The sequence below is a fragment of the Haliotis rubra genome, unplaced genomic scaffold (genome assembly GCF_003918875.1).
Source record: "Haliotis rubra isolate DU_JTF1 unplaced genomic scaffold, ASM391887v1 Scf1652, whole genome shotgun sequence".
Taxonomy (NCBI): Eukaryota; Metazoa; Mollusca; class Gastropoda; order Lepetellida; family Haliotidae; genus Haliotis; species Haliotis rubra.
This window is the reverse complement of record NW_025765617.1, coordinates 89,279-107,306: the sequence shown is the minus strand read 5'-3', so window position 1 is coordinate 107,306 and position 18,028 is coordinate 89,279. Positions and strand designations below refer to the sequence as shown.

General features: G+C 40.2%; 1 protein-coding gene across 1 annotated transcript; it reads left to right on the top strand.

Annotated features, from left to right (window-relative positions):
* Positions 1 to 6,716: 6,716 nt before the first annotated feature.
* Positions 6,717 to 12,855, top strand: LOC124272008 (barrier-to-autointegration factor-like). The gene is given in 3 exon segments (XM_046707179.1): positions 6,717 to 6,769; positions 11,332 to 11,481; positions 12,681 to 12,855. Coding segments are annotated over 2 exon segments (273 nt in total). The 5' UTR covers positions 6,717 to 6,769; positions 11,332 to 11,355; the 3' UTR covers positions 12,828 to 12,855.
* Positions 12,856 to 18,028: the final 5,173 nt, after the last annotated feature.

The following is an 18,028-nucleotide window of genomic DNA, read 5'->3' as shown; positions in this document are numbered from 1 at the left end:
AATCTACCTTTTCCCCTCAGAATATCATCCTGCACAGGTAACAAATGCTTGTTTGTCTGTCACAGTTTTAAAATTTGTACATGACCCGACTGAGCAGTGATTATTCAAAACTCAAGAAACTAGAGAAAAAACTTTCCAAGGGAAAATGTTGTCTAGGAGTGTCAGCTGGAGTGTCAGCTGAAGTGCAATAATTGTTTGTTTGTAAAGCATACTGATCTGACATCTCACAACTAGTCAATGTGAGTTTTTCATTTTACGTATTGGCAATGTTCAATAAATTCTTATTATGACATCGGTGTTGTTTTGTATTTTGATTACATGGAGAGAGAGGCTTGCACTCTAATGTGGTTTTTGTGGTTGTATAACATCAGCATCTCAAGTGAATGTTCTGATAAGCTGATTCACTTATTGGCCTCTGGAAGATTCAGGTGAGGGTCTCTGAAGATCCAGGTTAGGGTCTCAGAAGATCCAGGTTAGAAGGTTTCAAGTTTCAAGATTTGCAGGTTAGGGTCTTTAGAAGATCCAGAAGATTAGGGGTCTTCAGAAGATCTTCAGACGATCCAGGTTAGGGTCTTCAGAAGATCCAGGTTAGGGTCTACAGAAGATTCAGGTTAGGGTCTTCAGAAGATCATGCTTGCCATGAGGCAAATAATGGGATCCTGTGGTCAGGTTCACTGACTTGGTTTATCCATGCCATTAATTCCTCTTGCACAGATCAATGGCCAGGAGTAAGCCTCTGGTCAAGTGTTGATTACTTCATTCATTCTCCACTAACAGGCGCCAATACCATAATTTTATGTCGCTCTATGATTTCACCATTGATATAGCCATATAAACCGCCAGTTATAGTCGATTAGAAAAATAATGGCAATGTTTCCGCAATTTTGTATTTTACAGTTGTCTAAAGTAAACCGAGATATAACAAATCACGCTGTCGTTATAATTTTATGTCGCTCTATGATTTCACCATTGAAATAGCCATATAAACCGCCAGTTATAGTCGATTAGAAAAATAATGGCAATGTTTCCGCAATTTTGTATTTTACAGTTGTCACAAAGTAAAACCGAATATAACAAATTGCTGTCGCCAGCTCTTTATAAAATATAAAAGTCTTAAATTGACGTTTTTCTTCCAAAGAATTTCTATCAATGTTGCTGTCGTCACACATGTGAACAGATACATTACTGCCACTACAAATACTGTGTGTTCTCAGCTGTAACTGATTCTTGTTAATGAAAAACTATTTTTCAGTGACGCTGAAAGCCTGCAGAGCGGCATAACATAAATGTTGTGTAATAAATACAATTTTCATGTTTTAGTTGGATTTCATGACAGGTATGCGAGATTTTAAACACTTTAACTTTTGTGCAATATCAGAAAATTTGTGACAGTAAAGGTGAAACCTGTTCAATTAATGTAAAGTATTTTGATACTCAATCTTAAAATGAATTCAATTTAAATTGCAAGAAAAATGTAATTATATAAAAACTTGACCCCAAACTGGCAACTGGTTCTAGAGGTAACGTATCTGTCACGTTACTAAACCGTTGGATCTCTTTTTGAGTGTCTGTATCAAGATATCTCGGACTGCTGAAGGGGAGCCATTTTAACGTCATATCTAGGCACTATCTACGCTTTATTTAAGACAAGGCGTGAAGAAAAAAAATACAGTTCATTTTGAAAGTTAACAAAAGTGGATTGGCGCCTGTTAGTGGAGAATGAATGATTTACAGGACTGCGATCACAAACCTGTAATATGGATGGAATGATTTTTATTCAAAAGCATGAACAATGTGAATGACATCCCCTAAAATTTACGTACAAAGTAAGTGCCCACCCCTTGCATATCGTATGTACAAAAATCAATTACCACCCCCCCCCCTTCCCATATTGTTTTAAGCATAATGTTGTACTATTTTATGTACAAAATTGCTGACCCCCTCCTCCCAAGAGACACACACACACACACACACACACACACACACACACACACACACACACACACACACACACACACACACACACACACACACACACACACACACACACACACACACACACACACACACACACACACACACTTTCTTAAAATCGTCATCAGTCCCCATCCATAAATTATGAACGGTCCCTAAGCAAATAATATTTATGCCTCCAGCCGTTCACCTGATGGTTAATAACTATCGACATGTCTATGTTAAGGAATCATCCTGTCAGGAAGTGAGACTATGGAGACTATAGTCCGTTTGGCTGGAAAGCAGACCGATGAACTGCAAACTAACTCGAAAAGTAATTAATTTTGTACTGTAACTTCACCAAACCACGTGAAGCACCAAACAATATCCTTCATCTCGGATGTAGTTGGGACTGACGTCTTGAAGCTGCAAAACGAAACTTTCGAGAGTTCACAGATCATAGGAAGACAGGAAGACAAGTGCACGGTGTGACATAACAGTGAGCTATTCACCTGGTCGAGTACCGATCCGTCGTATTTCTGTTTTCAGAGTAGTGAAATGCATTCCACGGATCGGCACTGTGATCTTAGCTATCAATTAGTTATCAAAACATTGGATCATACCAAAAAAGATACAAGGGCGTTGGATGGTTTGACTCTCTTTGATTCGGCCCACGTCTGCAGCAAATGATAGTGAGTAGTCAATATGAATTGATAAATGTCCAATTCCTCACAGTTGACGAAAAGCCTAAATATAATCAGGGGATACTGTACAACACTCTTATATAGTCTCCCCTGATATAATCCAGTTTTTTTAAGATTTTATTCACACAAATTAATTCTTCTGGATTTGCCTGCCATCATATTCGCTGGTTCCCAATTCAACTGTAAATATATCTCTGTGCTGTGCTGTACTGGGCGAGTATTTGCAAAATATACACCTCTGCGATGAAAAGTTTATTTAAAATCAGACTTAATATTTCTACGAAAATATTACCAAGGCCATATATCCTGTCTTTTTAAGGATCAGCTAAACTTTTAAAAGAATTATCTAAGTACATCTTGGGAAAAATTGTAACTGTTTTCAAACATTTTTCGGTATATATTTTGATCAGTCTGTCGAGGATTGCCGACGTATTAGTTTACGATGGGGAGTGGTGACCTCCCAAATAGTTAGACGCGTTAAAACAACAAAGGTTATGGTTGGTTGCGCTGAGGTTCACTACACTGTTTCCTTCGTTAATTAATGGACTACGCCAAATATACTAATCCAAACACAAAAGAAAGCTAGATTATGGATAATGACAATGACTTTATTTGACATGAGACAAAACAATTTGATTGTATTTTTTGTTAATATGTTACTTTACGACCAACCTGTTTTAAAACATAATTATAAAGTGAATAATGATGGACATAATAAAAGGTTAAAACATGAGATAAAGTTAAAAGAACATATGTACATATTTATAACAATTATTAAATTGGTAAAAATGGAATTATTGCATTATTGTTTTTGTTTCTTGATCGTTTGATATAATTTTGTATGAATAAGATATTTAGTGATTGTTTTAATTAATTTGGGGTTTGTTGGAATGTTGAGATCAGAAGAGTTAGCATTATTGAGGTACTGTTTTAAAGCATTTGTCAATGGGGTTCTTTGTTTATTATATTTTGAGCAGTTAAAGATAGTGTGGGCTATTGTTTCAGGAATTTGGCAAGTGATACATTTGCCGTTTGGATGAAGGTTGATTTTGTGAAGATAGTGTTGAATTTGGTAGAGTGAATACTGTTTTCCTGTTATTTGCCAGTTATAATTGAATGTTAACCCTACACCCTGTAATTCTTTCTATATTTTATATTGTTTATGCTGGAAAAACAATGCTAGGAAGGAAGTTACTCCTTTAGGTTAATGGAAACTCAACAACATAAAACAAATGTATAATCATGTTTTGATCAAAGTGAACGTTGTGAAAACAAGTATGCAAAATCTATAATGCGGTTATGAAAAAAATGAACATTGTGAAAACACATTTGGAGAACCCAGTCAACATTAATATTCTGATCAAGGTATTTCTGTACAAACGTGAAAAACATCTCGTTAGTGTATGGGGCAGGTTCATTATATGAGTGGGTAAGACTAGGTTGTAATCAGAGTCACGCCTGATTGATTTGTCTGACTTTTGGGACGTCTAACTTTGGGATCTAACAGACTCGCTGACTTGGTTGACACTTGTCATTGTATCCCAGTTGCGTAGAACAATGCTCATGGTGTTGATCACAGGATTGTCTGGTCCAGGCACGTTTATTTACTGACCGCCATATAGCTGGAGTATTGCTGATTTCGGCGTTAAACATAAAACAACAACAAAATATTAAAAACATCAGAATCTGAGATTTAAACAAGATCCTGTACATCGCGATCTGGCAGACCGCTAGCCAGACCACCTTTGAGCGCCAAGCTTAAAGTTCTTTGGGATTCGTTTTTGACATGTTGAAAGGATTCAGGATGTTTGGGCTTGGATTTCACCATTCATCTCCCCTCATATTCATATTCAAGGTAAACAACAGACAGAAAACCCCAATTGAATATGAATTCCGTACAAATATAGTTTCGGTGAGTCGTCTCACTGTGGATACATTATTTTTGTCAAAGCAAAGCATTCAAGAGGCAAATATAGAAATCAAAAGCTATACTCGACAAAGCACATGAAAACTCTGACAATACGAGATCGGTGAGAAGCGAACAAGGGACACAACTCACAGGGTCAAACTCTCAGTTATAAAACGGTGTGTCAACCTCTAGTTATAACTGGGTGTGTCAACATCCCAATTGTAGCACGGTGTGTCAACATCCCAGTTAAATGGTTTCTCAACATCCCAGTTATAACACGGTGTGTCAACATCCCGGAGTTATAACACGGTGTGCAAACATCCCAGTTATAACACGGTGTGTCAACATCCCAGTTAGAACTCGGTGTGTCAACCTCTCAGTTGTAACACGGTGTGTCAACCTCTCAGTTATATCACACTGTGTCAACCTCCCTGTTATATCACGATGTGTCAACCTCCATGTTATAAGACGGTTTGTTAACATCCCAGTTATAACACGATGTTTCACCCTCCCAGCTATAGCACACTGTGTCAGCTTATCAGTTATAACACGGTTTTTGTCAACCTCTTTATGAGAGACGGTTTGTCAACCTCCCAGTTATAACACGGTGTATCAACCTCCCAGTTATAACACGGTGTGTCAACCTCTCAGTTATAACACACGGTGTGTCAACCTCCTGTTGTAACACGTCATAAAGAGTCTCCCAGTTATAACTTGGTGTGTGAACATCCCAGTTATTGCACGGTGTGTGGACACCCCAGTTATAGTACCGTGTGTCAACATAACAGTTATAGCACGGTGTGTCAACCTCCCAGTTATAACACGGTGTGTCAACTTATCAGTTATAACACAGTGTGTCAACCTCCCAGTTATAACTTGGTGTGTCAACTTATCAGTTATAACACGGTGTGTCAACCTCCCAGTTATAACTCGGTGTGTGAACATCCCACTGGTGTGTCAACCTCCCAGTTATAAGACGGTGTGTCAACTTATCAGTTATAACACGGTATGTCAACCTCCTAGTTGTAACACGTTATAAAGAGTCTCCCAGTTATAACTTTGGTGTGTGAACATCCAAAATTTGGGAAAATTAGGTTTTGCTTTTTCACAAAATACATTCTAATAACTGCTTTCTTTCAGGAACTATAAAAATATGTAAGGTTTATTGATTAGTTACAGCTACAGGAAGACATTTACTTTGAAAAGCCCATCGGTTGTGTAAACAAACCTGTTGGGATTTTTTACTACAGTATACAGATATGGTCTCTATAGCGTGTCTAGGAACAAACATGTTTGAACAGACCCATAGAGAGACCCATAGAGAAAGATATTGCGGACACACACACCCACCCCCACCTCCCCAACCCCTTTGTTTCTCTCTCTCTCATGTCATGGCTCAGCTATCTAGTGTCATCTTGCGCTTGAGCAATACTTCCTTAGTTACCCAACACCGGGTTGTGTGTGTAAATATACGTCTTTTGCGCCACCAAACCAAGAAAAGGTAAGATATGATAATGCATCAATAAACAATCAGTTAGTGCGAGGAACATGTATTTTTCAGGTAGTCCGTTTAAGTTACCTCTTAAAGATGCACAATCTCCTATTCTTTCAACGAGTTATACACTGGCATGATCGCAGGCTCGTCATTTTACGCAGGATTCTGCCCTGTGTCATCAAAGTTTATTAAATGGCCATTGAAACTCTGATGAAAACAGGTGAAAAATAACACACACACTGCGCATTTCGCTCAACCGAAAGTTATCAGAAGCTGATCTCGCACATACCTGGCAGATATCTCACCATTCAACGTGTCTCGTTCAACGATCTCGAAAGTTAGACGAAGAATATATGATACGTGCACTTTTGTGTCTGTTATATTGCCTGGGACAGAAATGACCACTAGCCTGATAATCCGAGACATATATAGTAAAATGTAGTTATGTAGTTTGTCAGATCTTATTATGTGTGGAGGAGTACCACGACCATATGTCTTCTTTAATGCACTGATGACTGGGGTTTATTTTTCAAGGGCTCAACCTACAGAACACGTGACTGAACATTCGCTGAACATTGTCTCGGTATAGCATAATCACTTGAAATCTCACACCTGAGCTATATTTGCGCTTGCGCACTGCCCTCCTTAATTACCCAAGCACCCGGATGTGTGTATATACGTCTTTGGTCATTAAACCAAGTAAAAGGTAAGATATGCATTTTTCAGAAAGTCCGTTTAAGTTAGTGCTTGAAGATGAATACTCTCCTCTTTGTTTCAACGATTTGACAGCAGTCCAGAAGCCAGTCAAACTGTATAGTTTGCCACGTCACCAGCCACGGATGATTCAACAACTTAACAAATCACGTGTCTAGTGAATATTTCCATGTTTTGCTCCACTGTCGCGCATATCGCTCGACCTTAACATTATCAGAAGCTGATCACTCGCTTATACTTGGTTGATCTCTCACCTTTCCCCCGATTCGACTTGTATTGTTCATACATATTGAAAGTCGAAAATTATGTGCGAAATCTTTTCAAATGTCAACAGACATGATTGAAGAATAATACGATAAAATTTAAAATTTTGATAAATATACTGGGCATAACAAACAATTCAAATGAATAGAATTAAAGAATCTAGAATCTATAGTAAAATGTAGTTATTTTGTACAAGTCACTCTGGAAGTAGTCATGGACTATTGGATATGATCTGAGATATGTGCCCTTGATGTGGGACTAATTAGGAAAGAAAAATTAACCAATATCTGCAATCTTCACTTTGTTATTAAACTCCAATTGAACATGTTTTAAAGTTTAAGTTATATGTCCAGAGAGGTGATATTTGCACGGATAATAAAACTAAATCATCAACAGGCCAACACATCTGAAATTACGATCCGTTCTCCCAACTATGTCCAGGAGCACATTAATGTGGACAGCTACAACCAAAACACACATCTACCATATCATCTAACACATGCTGTTATAGTGTCTAATTCAGGACTGCCATCGTCCAAATATTACTAAAGACCAAAAACTATGTAGCCAAGCCATTTGAGACTTAATTATAATTATTTAATCTGCATTTTTAATCCTGATCACTACCGCATTATACATTGTACATTGTCTTGTCAGCCACCCTGTACCATGCTGTCACTTTCATTAATTACTGTATATGGCATTTTTGGCCTAATTGGTCATCCCCTTGGCCGTGCCTGCCACCACATCAATTGCTTCAAGGAAGTGCTATTGTTTCTCTCTCTGTCCATTGTTGAGTGTCGCCTATCCATTGTTGTCAAAAACTGTATATATGCTCACATCTATATTGTCAAGGAGTCCGGTATTCCGACTGTCTGTGTAGGATCGACCGCGAGCAGGATTATGCCGCTCGTAGGAAACGCCCTCGGGTTGAGCTGGAACTCCGCTCACCTCATTCATGTTTGTCATGTCTTGTGTGACCAACTAAAGAAGTTTGAACTCAACTATGCCTTCGTCTTCGTGTACGTACACTTCATCGTATAATTATGAGCTAATTCCCCAGTCGACGCACCATATGTACGCGTTGACAACTACCACAAGCATATCTACAGAAATATCACAGCATTGATAAAAATTCACTCTTTAGTATTCTAAAAATTGTAAAGTGTATATTAGATTAGATCGATGAATAACAATGGATCACTGTCCACGGATGATTAGCAATGCTTAGAATTTGATATTCTTGTTATGGGATGGTCTGTTCCCAAAAAGTGCTTGGAAGATGATCATTATCCCCATGTTTTCCAAAACCAAAGGGTGTTTTCTGTTGAAAGTCAATCCTTCCAGAAAACAAAAAAATCTAAGGCTTAATCTCTGAAAACATTACTTTGAAAGAAACACATAACCGTGTTTAAACTGAAAAGAAGCCCTAGTAAACTGGGAGATTCTGACCCTGAGGTAAATCAAGACTTGCTTTATATTGGGCTTTTGCATTATTAAGTGGGCTGAACGTAAGGCAAAATAATATGATTCAGGGATTATGAGACAGGCTACCGCCTTGTCAAGGTGCAGGGCGACTGATGTTGAGTGTTGTATCTGATAATGTTTTCCCCAATTAGGGATGCTGCTGGGATAGGTCTCCAGCATCCCGAGCTGGTTAATAAGGTTGATTTTGTTGATGGCGATGTACTGCTGGACGGTACAGCGATGGGAGTAGGCCAGGTGAAGTTATTCACCAGGTCTGCCCAGGGTCGGTCTTTTGTGGAGAGGCTTTCTGAGAAGCCATTGCATCGTGTGAACATGCAGTGCGTGGAACAGAATAGCAATCCCACCGATTCCCTCGCCTGGATGAAGTCGGCTGGTCTTAAATGTGAAACTGAGGGCTTACCTTTTTGCTGCTCAGGACCAGTCACTTCCCACTCGTAATCGCCTAAATGTGATTCTTAAGGAAAATAAAAACATGAAATGCCGACTATGTAATGAATTTACAGAGACTGTCCAACACCTTGTTAGTGGATGCCCTTCTTTGGCACAAAAAGCATATCTTAAGAGACATGATGGCATGGCTCGTTGCTTTTACTACCTTCATGCCATGCCTGTGGCTTTGACTCCGAGGTCCATCCATGGTATGACCCTGAACATGTCCAGGGCATCATTGAAAATGATGTTTTCAAACTTCTGTGGAATAGGTCCATATATATCCTCAGAAGAATTCCTGCCAACCAACCTGATCTTGGCCTCTTTGATAAAGCCAATGAATTCATTTATATCATGGAATTTTCTGTCCCTTTTGACAGCAATGTGATTGGCAAGATTCAGGAAAATCATGATATATATGCTGACCTCGCCTTTGAAATGTCTCGCTTGCATCCCAAGTACACTGTCGTCAGGCTCCCCATTGTTCTCGGTGCCCTTGGTTTGGTGCCTCCTGATCTCTTGGCGCAGATCAGGAGAGTGCACGGGTTCTCCACCGGGAGTACAGCCCTTCTGACACTCTGGGTAATGCAGAAGGCTGCAGTGTTGGGAAGCCTTCATATTCTCCGGAAGGTCCTTGGTGGGTTCGACTAGGCAGCGTTTCCTGGGAGAAGTCCCATTCGCTGTCTGGGCTGCGTGTAGAGGGGGCAAGGGCCCTGAGCTGATGATGAGCCTTACCAGTCTGACTGTACCAGGATCACCCGAACCCTCTCTGCTGCATACAATCTTTAATCTGTAAAACATAATAATAATAATCATAATAATAATGTGGGTATTTATATAGCGCTACATCCAGGTACTAATACCCGCTCATGGTAGTCGTAGAAAGACGGGACTTTATGGATCAGCTGGTCAGACAAGCTGACAGGTCCACTGTGGTATCGTACCCCGACAGTGTGGATCAGATGGTCAGATACACTGACATGGTCCACTGTGGTATCATACCCGGACAGTGTGGATCAGCTGGTCAGACATGCTGACATGTTCCACTGTGGTATCATACCCCGACAGGGTGGATCAGCTGGTCAGACACGCTGACATGGTCCACTGTGGTATCGTACCCCGACAGTGTGGATCAGCTGGTCAGACATGCTGACATGGTCCACTGTGATATCGTACCCCGACAGTGTGGATCATTGCTGACATGGTCCACTGTGGTATCATACCCGGACAGTGTGGATCAGCTGGTCAGAGACGCTGACATGGTTCACTGTGGTATCATACCCCTGACAGTGTGGATCAGCTGGTCAAATATACTGACATGGTTCACTGTGGTATCGTACCCCGACAGTGTGGATCATTGCTGACATGTTCCACTGTGGTATCGTACCCCGACAGGGTGGATCAGGTGGTCAGACACGCTGACATGGTCCACTGTGGTATCGTACCCCGACAGTGTGGATCAGCTGGTCAGACATGCTGACATGGTCCACTGTGATATCGTACCCCGACAGGGTGGATCAGCTGGTCAGACACGCTGACATGTTCCACTGTGGTATCGTACCCCGACAGTGTGGATCATTGCTGACATGATCCACTATGGTTTCGTACATGGACAGTGTGGATCAGCTGATCAGATACGCTGACATGGTCCACTGTGGTATCGTACCGGACATTGTAGATCAGCAGGTCAGACGCTGACATGGTCTAAAGTGGTATTGCAACCCCTACAGTGTGGATCATTGCTGACATGGTCCACTGTGGTATCATACCTCGACAGGAGGGATCAGCTGGTCAGATACACTGACATGGTCCACTGTGGTATCGTACCCTGACAGTGTGGATCATTGCTGACATGATCCACTGTGGTTTCGTACATGGACAGTGTGGATCAGCTGGTCAGATACACTGACATGCTCCCCTGTGGTATCGTACCGCGACAGGAGGGATCAGCTGGTCAGACACGCTGACATGGTCCACTGTGGTATCGTTCCCCGACAGGAGGGATCAGCTGGTCAGAGACGCTGACATGGTCCACTGTGGTATCGTAGCCCGACAGTGTGTATCATTGCTGATTGGTCCACTGTGGTATCGTACCCGGACAGTGTGGATCATTGCTGACATGGTCCACTGTGGCATCATATCCCGACAGTGTGGATTATTGCTCACAATATCAGTCACTGGTTTGCCTTACCCAAGACGTCCTATTTACTGGCCACGAAACAACGTGTCAGCATTGCAATAAAAAGATTTTTATTTTGTCACAACTTAATTAGTTCATCGATACCATGAACAGTATCAGATGTAACATGTCTTTTTAGAAAAATGAAGGCTATCATTTTTCGAAAAAGAGTGACAATAAAACAAATGATTTGAACAAAGTCATCTGATATCAAGTCAGGATGTCGTCCACAACTCAGAAACAACAGAACTTTGTGTCAGAGCCAATGGGAGATAAGCCTGTAACTGTTCTACCAGGAATAGGACCGGTTCTTGTTGAAAGACTCAACGGGGCGGGGTTTGATAAGGTGATATTACACTTTACGATGTCTTACAATTCAGAAGACGGAAGAACCAGACATAACTGTCATTGATGGAAAGAATTTCAGTCTACTGACAAAAAAGGTGTCAGATATTCTAATAAATTGATTACTCATCAAAAATATTGGTCTGTATCTGTAGAGATAAAGGCAAGAGTTATTGTGACACTCAAACAACAAACATAATCAGCATTAAACTTTTACTGCTGCAAATGAAATATCTTATGACATAACAAGACAAGTGTGTCAAGTTATGGTAACATTCAGTTTGTAAGGACAGTGTTCCTTGCACAACACAAAAAAGGGTTCACAAGCAAGGTCACGTGTACCAATATTGCCAGGCATTGTACAGACTGTTGGAGGTGCATGGTTTGAATCCACTGGTCTTAATGTGGGGCTGTTATTGTGGCTGACCACTATATAGCTACAAGGACGGTCCATAACTTGATTGTTTTGCTGAAAACATCACCATAAGTGCCAAATAGTGTTTCCATGGACGTTGACCTAACGAGCAAGATCATGCTGCGAGGTCCCAAATGAAGCATACCTGTAGTCATATTCCCCAAGGCGTGACATGTTGACATGTTCCAGAATGATGAATAAAGGTGTGTTTTTTCTGACTAATGCACTTCTTAAGACTTAAGAGTAGAATTCTAATTGTCTGCCATTGTAAGTGAATATTGCAGGCCATTTCTTTTTCAAATATGTCATGCTTGTTACAGATTTCGTGCGATTTGAACAACTGCTTGATTTCGTTACATTGACCATTTTAACACTCTCTTTCTCTGGTTCAGATACAAAATTTCATTTATCAACAAACCATGTCAGAATAACATTTGACACTGCGCATCTTTATCTATGTATGTTACCTATGTAGAGCTACAGGTACAGTTAATACATTTTATTCTTGGTATGAACTAGGTTGTAAGTTCTCTCTTTCAGTATCCAGGCCAGTCGAAGACATCTTAATCATGTTCAACATTTCTGTGAATTAGTTATGTAGTATCAATAAGTGAGTTAGGATAAGTAAAACATGATATTTCTACTCATGTAGGTATGCATGCTAAACTGCGGCATGCTCTCTCTCAGTTGGTAGCACTAAAAACTGATAATCTGTTACTTGACAGCAACATTACACTCCTTTTCACCTCTCACCTCCAACAATTTATTGTTTGTTGTTCTTCCAGGCGAAAGATGTTCTGGGCAAGTACCTGGTGATGAAGGAAGATAAGGAGAGTTTCAAGGGCTGGGTGAAGGACACATGTGATGCTAATTCCAAATAGGCGGAGGACTGCGCCAATTGTCTGAAAGACTGGTCTAATGATCACGTGTGAGGTGCCTGCCCTGTCAAACTATGCTTCTGTCCACAACACAAAAATCTTTTGTTTGAACATGTATTGGTGGTGGTGCTTGGCCTGGACGGAAGTTGCAGGAAAGGATTATTTTAAGTTGTTAATGTGCTTGTCATGAATAACATTCATTTTCAATGTGCAGCCTATGTAGCCGTCTTGTTTGTTATGCTTTGGTCGGGTTAAAAACACCATACGACAGACATTCATCAAAACAGTTTGGACCCAGAACTATATTAAATAGTAGTTTATAGAATTTATGGTATTCAAGGGACGATTAGACATTTCACCTGTAATCTTTTATGGAAGAGCCCTAATTCTTTAACATTTTACATTAATGATAACCTACCTTTTGCTCTCAGAATACCGGCCCGTGAAGATCCGGGATAGAATAGGTCTTCAGCAACCCATGTGCTTGCCATAAAAAAGCGACTATGCTTGTCGTAAGAGGCGACTAACGGGATCGGGTGGTCAGTTTCGCTGACTTGGTTGACACATGTCATCGGTTCCCAATTGCGCAGATCGATGCTCATGCTGTTGATCACTGGATTGTCTGGTCCAGACTCGATTATTTACAGACCGCCGCCATATAGCTGGGATATTGCGGAGTGCGGCGTAAAACTAAACTCACTCACTCACTCTCAGAATACCATCTGGCACAGGTGACATATGATTGTTTGTTTGACATAGTTTTGAAAGGTTGTACATGAGCAGTGATTAATCCCAAGGCAAGAAGCTAGAGAAAAGCTTTCCAAGGAAAAATGTAAGCTGTAGTGTTGCTGAAGTGCAATAATTGTTTCTGTTTCGATATTAAATAAAGCAAACTGATCTGACAGGTAAGGAAAAGGGTTAGTTTTAACACTAAGCTCAGTAGGCCATTCCCAGAAGATACATTGTTGTACTGTGCTGACACAGGGATTCAATCGTTCATCTCTGTACACACCGATACACGAAGGAAATTGCGGTTATTGAGACATTACACATGTACAGTAAGTCAAATGTGAGTTTTCCATTTTACATTGTGGCAATGTTCAATAAATTCTTATTATAATAACTGTTGTTTTCATTGTAATTTGATTACATGGAAAAAGAGGCTAACATTCAAATGCGTCTTTTGTGGTTGTATAACATCAACATCTGTTAAATGTTCTGAAGCTAATACCTATTGTCCTCTGGAATATTCTGGTTAGGGTCTAAGAAGATCCAGGTTAGTGTCTTCAGCAGCCCATGCTTGTCATGAGGCGACTGGTGGGATCATGTGGTCAGGTTCACTGACTTTGTTCAGCCATTCGTCAAGTGTTGATTATTTACAGACTTCCGTCAAAAACCTGTAATATTTATGCAATTTCGGCCAAAAACAAACAAAAACTATGTGTGTTTAGTGTTTCAATGACAATTTTGGTGGATAACATGTTGTATTTACTAGGAGAAAAAACTTATTATCCACTAAAAAAGAATCAATTTTGATTGTTTTCCAAATTGCCTTTCAAAGACTTCGATGTGGCTAAGAAAAAGCAGGGCATGTGTTGCCATGTAGAGTTGTGCCCCCTTTATGACCAGGATGTAAGGGTGTTTGCCCGCTCAGACTGTCACACTGCACATTGAAAGAGAAAGCAACTGATAAGTCGAACATACACTGGGATCCAGGGAATCGCTGGTCCTGGGGTTGAAATCAAGATTTGCTCTGGTTATGAGCCCTGGTCTGTCAGGATCATACACATACGCTGGGGTTCCAGGTGGTCTGCAACTTGTCTCACTATGATATGGCATGATGTGAATGATCTTCAATTTTCAATTTAAAGGATATATATCAATGATTAGTTGTTATGTTTTTATACACACTGTAGGGGCACACTTGGCCTAGTTGTCTGAGCTGTGGCAAGCTGTTTATAGAGTTGCCTCCCTTGGCCACACCAAACGCCAATGAGTTGTTTCGAATCCAGTTTGACCTGATTTGTGTGTTGATTTGTCAGCACTTTAAAAGCAGCAGCTGGTGTGACAACGAGTGTCGTGCTGTACGTGCAGCAGCGAGACGATCACTTCGTGAATTCCGTAACTCTAACAGTGAAATCAGCAGACATAACTATTGTGAATCATTGAAGTCCTATATAAAGAAGTGACCGCCTCCGTGGTGTAGCCGGGAAGTCAATGTAAAACTAATCACTTAGATATGCAATTCACGGAGAATGAACAAAGCTTTTGTAAATTTTAAATCCCTGAAATATAGTAATGTTGAATGTGACGCTATGAACGCTTTATTTACAAAACTGAAGAGAAACAGTAGCACGACATGTTGACAACAAATCCTATTCGGTCGAACGAGGGACCACATTGTGTAGAAACTGCAAGCCTGACACTGAGAAGTATGGACAAATGTTTGAAGTTTACTACAATAGGGGTTGATGCGCTACATCCTGATATCAGGTTTTCAAGATTAGACTCATAGTGACGAAAAACATTATGTACCAAAGCCTCCCCTCGCCGCCATCTTTGACGATTTGTATGCCGTTTCGGGATGCTATGACTGCCGTGTTGGGATGCTGTGATTGCCGTTTTGTACGCTCGGCGACCGTTCTCGCGCGCTCTTGTAGCTGATACACGAGTTTTGTTTCCATTTCAAACGATTTGTCTTCCATTACAGATGTATTGTTTCGGTTTTAGAGGATATTGTTGCAGTTTTGGAGGTTTATTTTCCAATTTTGGTGATTTTTTTTCTGTTTTGGTGTATATGAGTTCGGTTTTGATGATTTGTTCACCGTTTGTATGGTAGGCCTGAGGTTAGAGCGTCCGCCTGAAGAGCGCAAGGTCGCGGGTTCAGTCCCCGGCCGCGTTATACCAAAAGACTTGTTGGTCCCTGTCTAGTCTGTAATACAGACCCTTAAGCAAATATATCCAAGAAAGCCCACGCAAGTCTAGAATATGTGGCAAGTCTAGATTTCCACAGCTTCAGAAAATGAAAACAAGTCTCTTTTTCATTATATATTATTTTTACCTGTTGCTTTTTCAGTGAAATATGTTCATTGCAGAGACTAGTTGTTAGTCTAGTCTAGTCATGGACTGGTCGGGGTCTGAGGCAATATAATGTGTCTGAGAGGGGTATTCATGCTAAACTGCGGCATGGTATCTCAGTGAGCTACCACTATAAAAACAGCTTAAGTCTGGGCTAGTACAAGCAGCCACATACACGCATGCACGTCGTCTTATGAGCGAAATATTCTTATGTACGACGCTAAACCCTATTTCACCCCACCTCACCTATAAAGAACTGAGCAAACAGAATTCAGTGAATGTGTTCAAACATGTTGTACAAACTTTAAACAGTGCCTTAATATCCAAAGACAGGGGAATGGTTTTGGTCATATTTCAAATCTTTTAATTTTCAACGTGATAATATACTACTCACACTTTCCTAAGGATTACAAAAATCACAACTTTACTTAAACGTAGGTTTATAATTTGAAATTGTATCCACTTGAAACTGGATAAATAATAATGTGGTTCCCAATTGCGCAGATAGATGCCCATGGTGTTGATCACTGGATTGTCTGGTCCAGGCTCGATTATTTACAGACCGCCGCCATATAGCTGGAATATTGCTGAGTGCGGCGTAAAACTAAACTCACTCACTCACTATCATCCTGTTAGGAAGTGAGACCATGGGAGACCACTCTTCATATTAATGTTGTCCTGTAGCCTCACCAAACCACGTGAAGCGCCATACAATCTCCTTCATCGCGGCTGTCGTTGGGACTGACGTCTTGTAGCGTCCGCAGATCAAAGGAACACTGGTATTAGAAAGTGCACGAAGTGATATCACAGTTAGGTATTCACCTAGACCTGCTGAGTCGAAATTCGGTCCACGTCTGCAGCAAACGATAGTAAGTAGTCAATGTGAATTAATAAATGTCCAATCCCTCAAAGTTGACGAAGAACCACCACATAAAATCCAGGTTTTAACATTTTTATTCACACAAATTTTATTCTTCTCAGTTTGCCTGCCATCATATTCGCTGGATCCCAATTCAACTGTAAACATATGTAGATTATATTCCTCTGTGCTGTGCGAGAATATGCAAAATATACACCCAGCGATGAAAAGATTATTTAAATTGAGACTTAATATTTCTACGAAAATATTACCCAGACCATATATCCTGTCTTTTTTAAGCATCAGCTAAACTTTTACAAGAATTATAGAAGTACATTTTGGGAAAAATTTGTAACTGTTTTCAAACATTGTGTTCGAGAGTCCGCAGATCAAAGGAACAATGGTATTAGAAAGTGCACGATGTGATATAACTGTTAGGTATTCACCTGGACCTGCTCAGAGGCAGAAGTTCGGTCCACGTCTGCAGCAAATGAAGACATTGAAGTAGTCAATATGAATAAAATAATAAAAATTCCTTACTTACTGCCGAACAATTATCGCCAATACATCGGATATGGCGTGCGCAGTTCCGGTCATTTAAAATTCCGATATTTTTTTGGACAACAATGAAGGACAGAAAACAAAAATGATTCACGGTAAGTAACAGAAAAGGAAAAATGAAAGATATGTTATGAACCCAATGAATTGTTTTTAACTTAGACGTCGGGAGAATGTCCCACGATCCATATAAGAGCAAGTTCAGGTTCACAGTCATTAATTGTTTCATGCCCTACCAGTCTACTGTAAAACAAACACTCAACTAGTCACACTATCAATTATTCGAGGTTACTTTATGATATATATATAATTAATTCATGAATGACATCAGAAATTCTGAAATGGCCATAACTGTCACAGTTAGTTGTGAGAAAAGACTTTTTTCTACTGCCATGATTCCCTTCTGCAACGTTATATAAAAACACGATCGGCGGCAGTGAACGGGCTGACCACATTGGTTAATAGCTAATTAGGGCTCCTTGCCACAAGGCAGGAGACCTATTGGAATCGTTAATGTTTTTATTATTTATTATTCCGCCGTATTTTGTACCAGCCCTACAAAAAGCACCGCAGGACAGAATCGCTTGAAGAAAATTACCATGGTGCCGACAGTGCTGGAGTCGTTGCTGCAAAATCTCTCAAGGCTCTAGGCCCAATAGCAAAGGGAGATAATTCAAAATTAATTCAAATTTTTCAATTTCCAAAGCAATAATCGCCGAAACTACAAGTCCGATGACTACCAAATTTCTGGAGCAGGTCT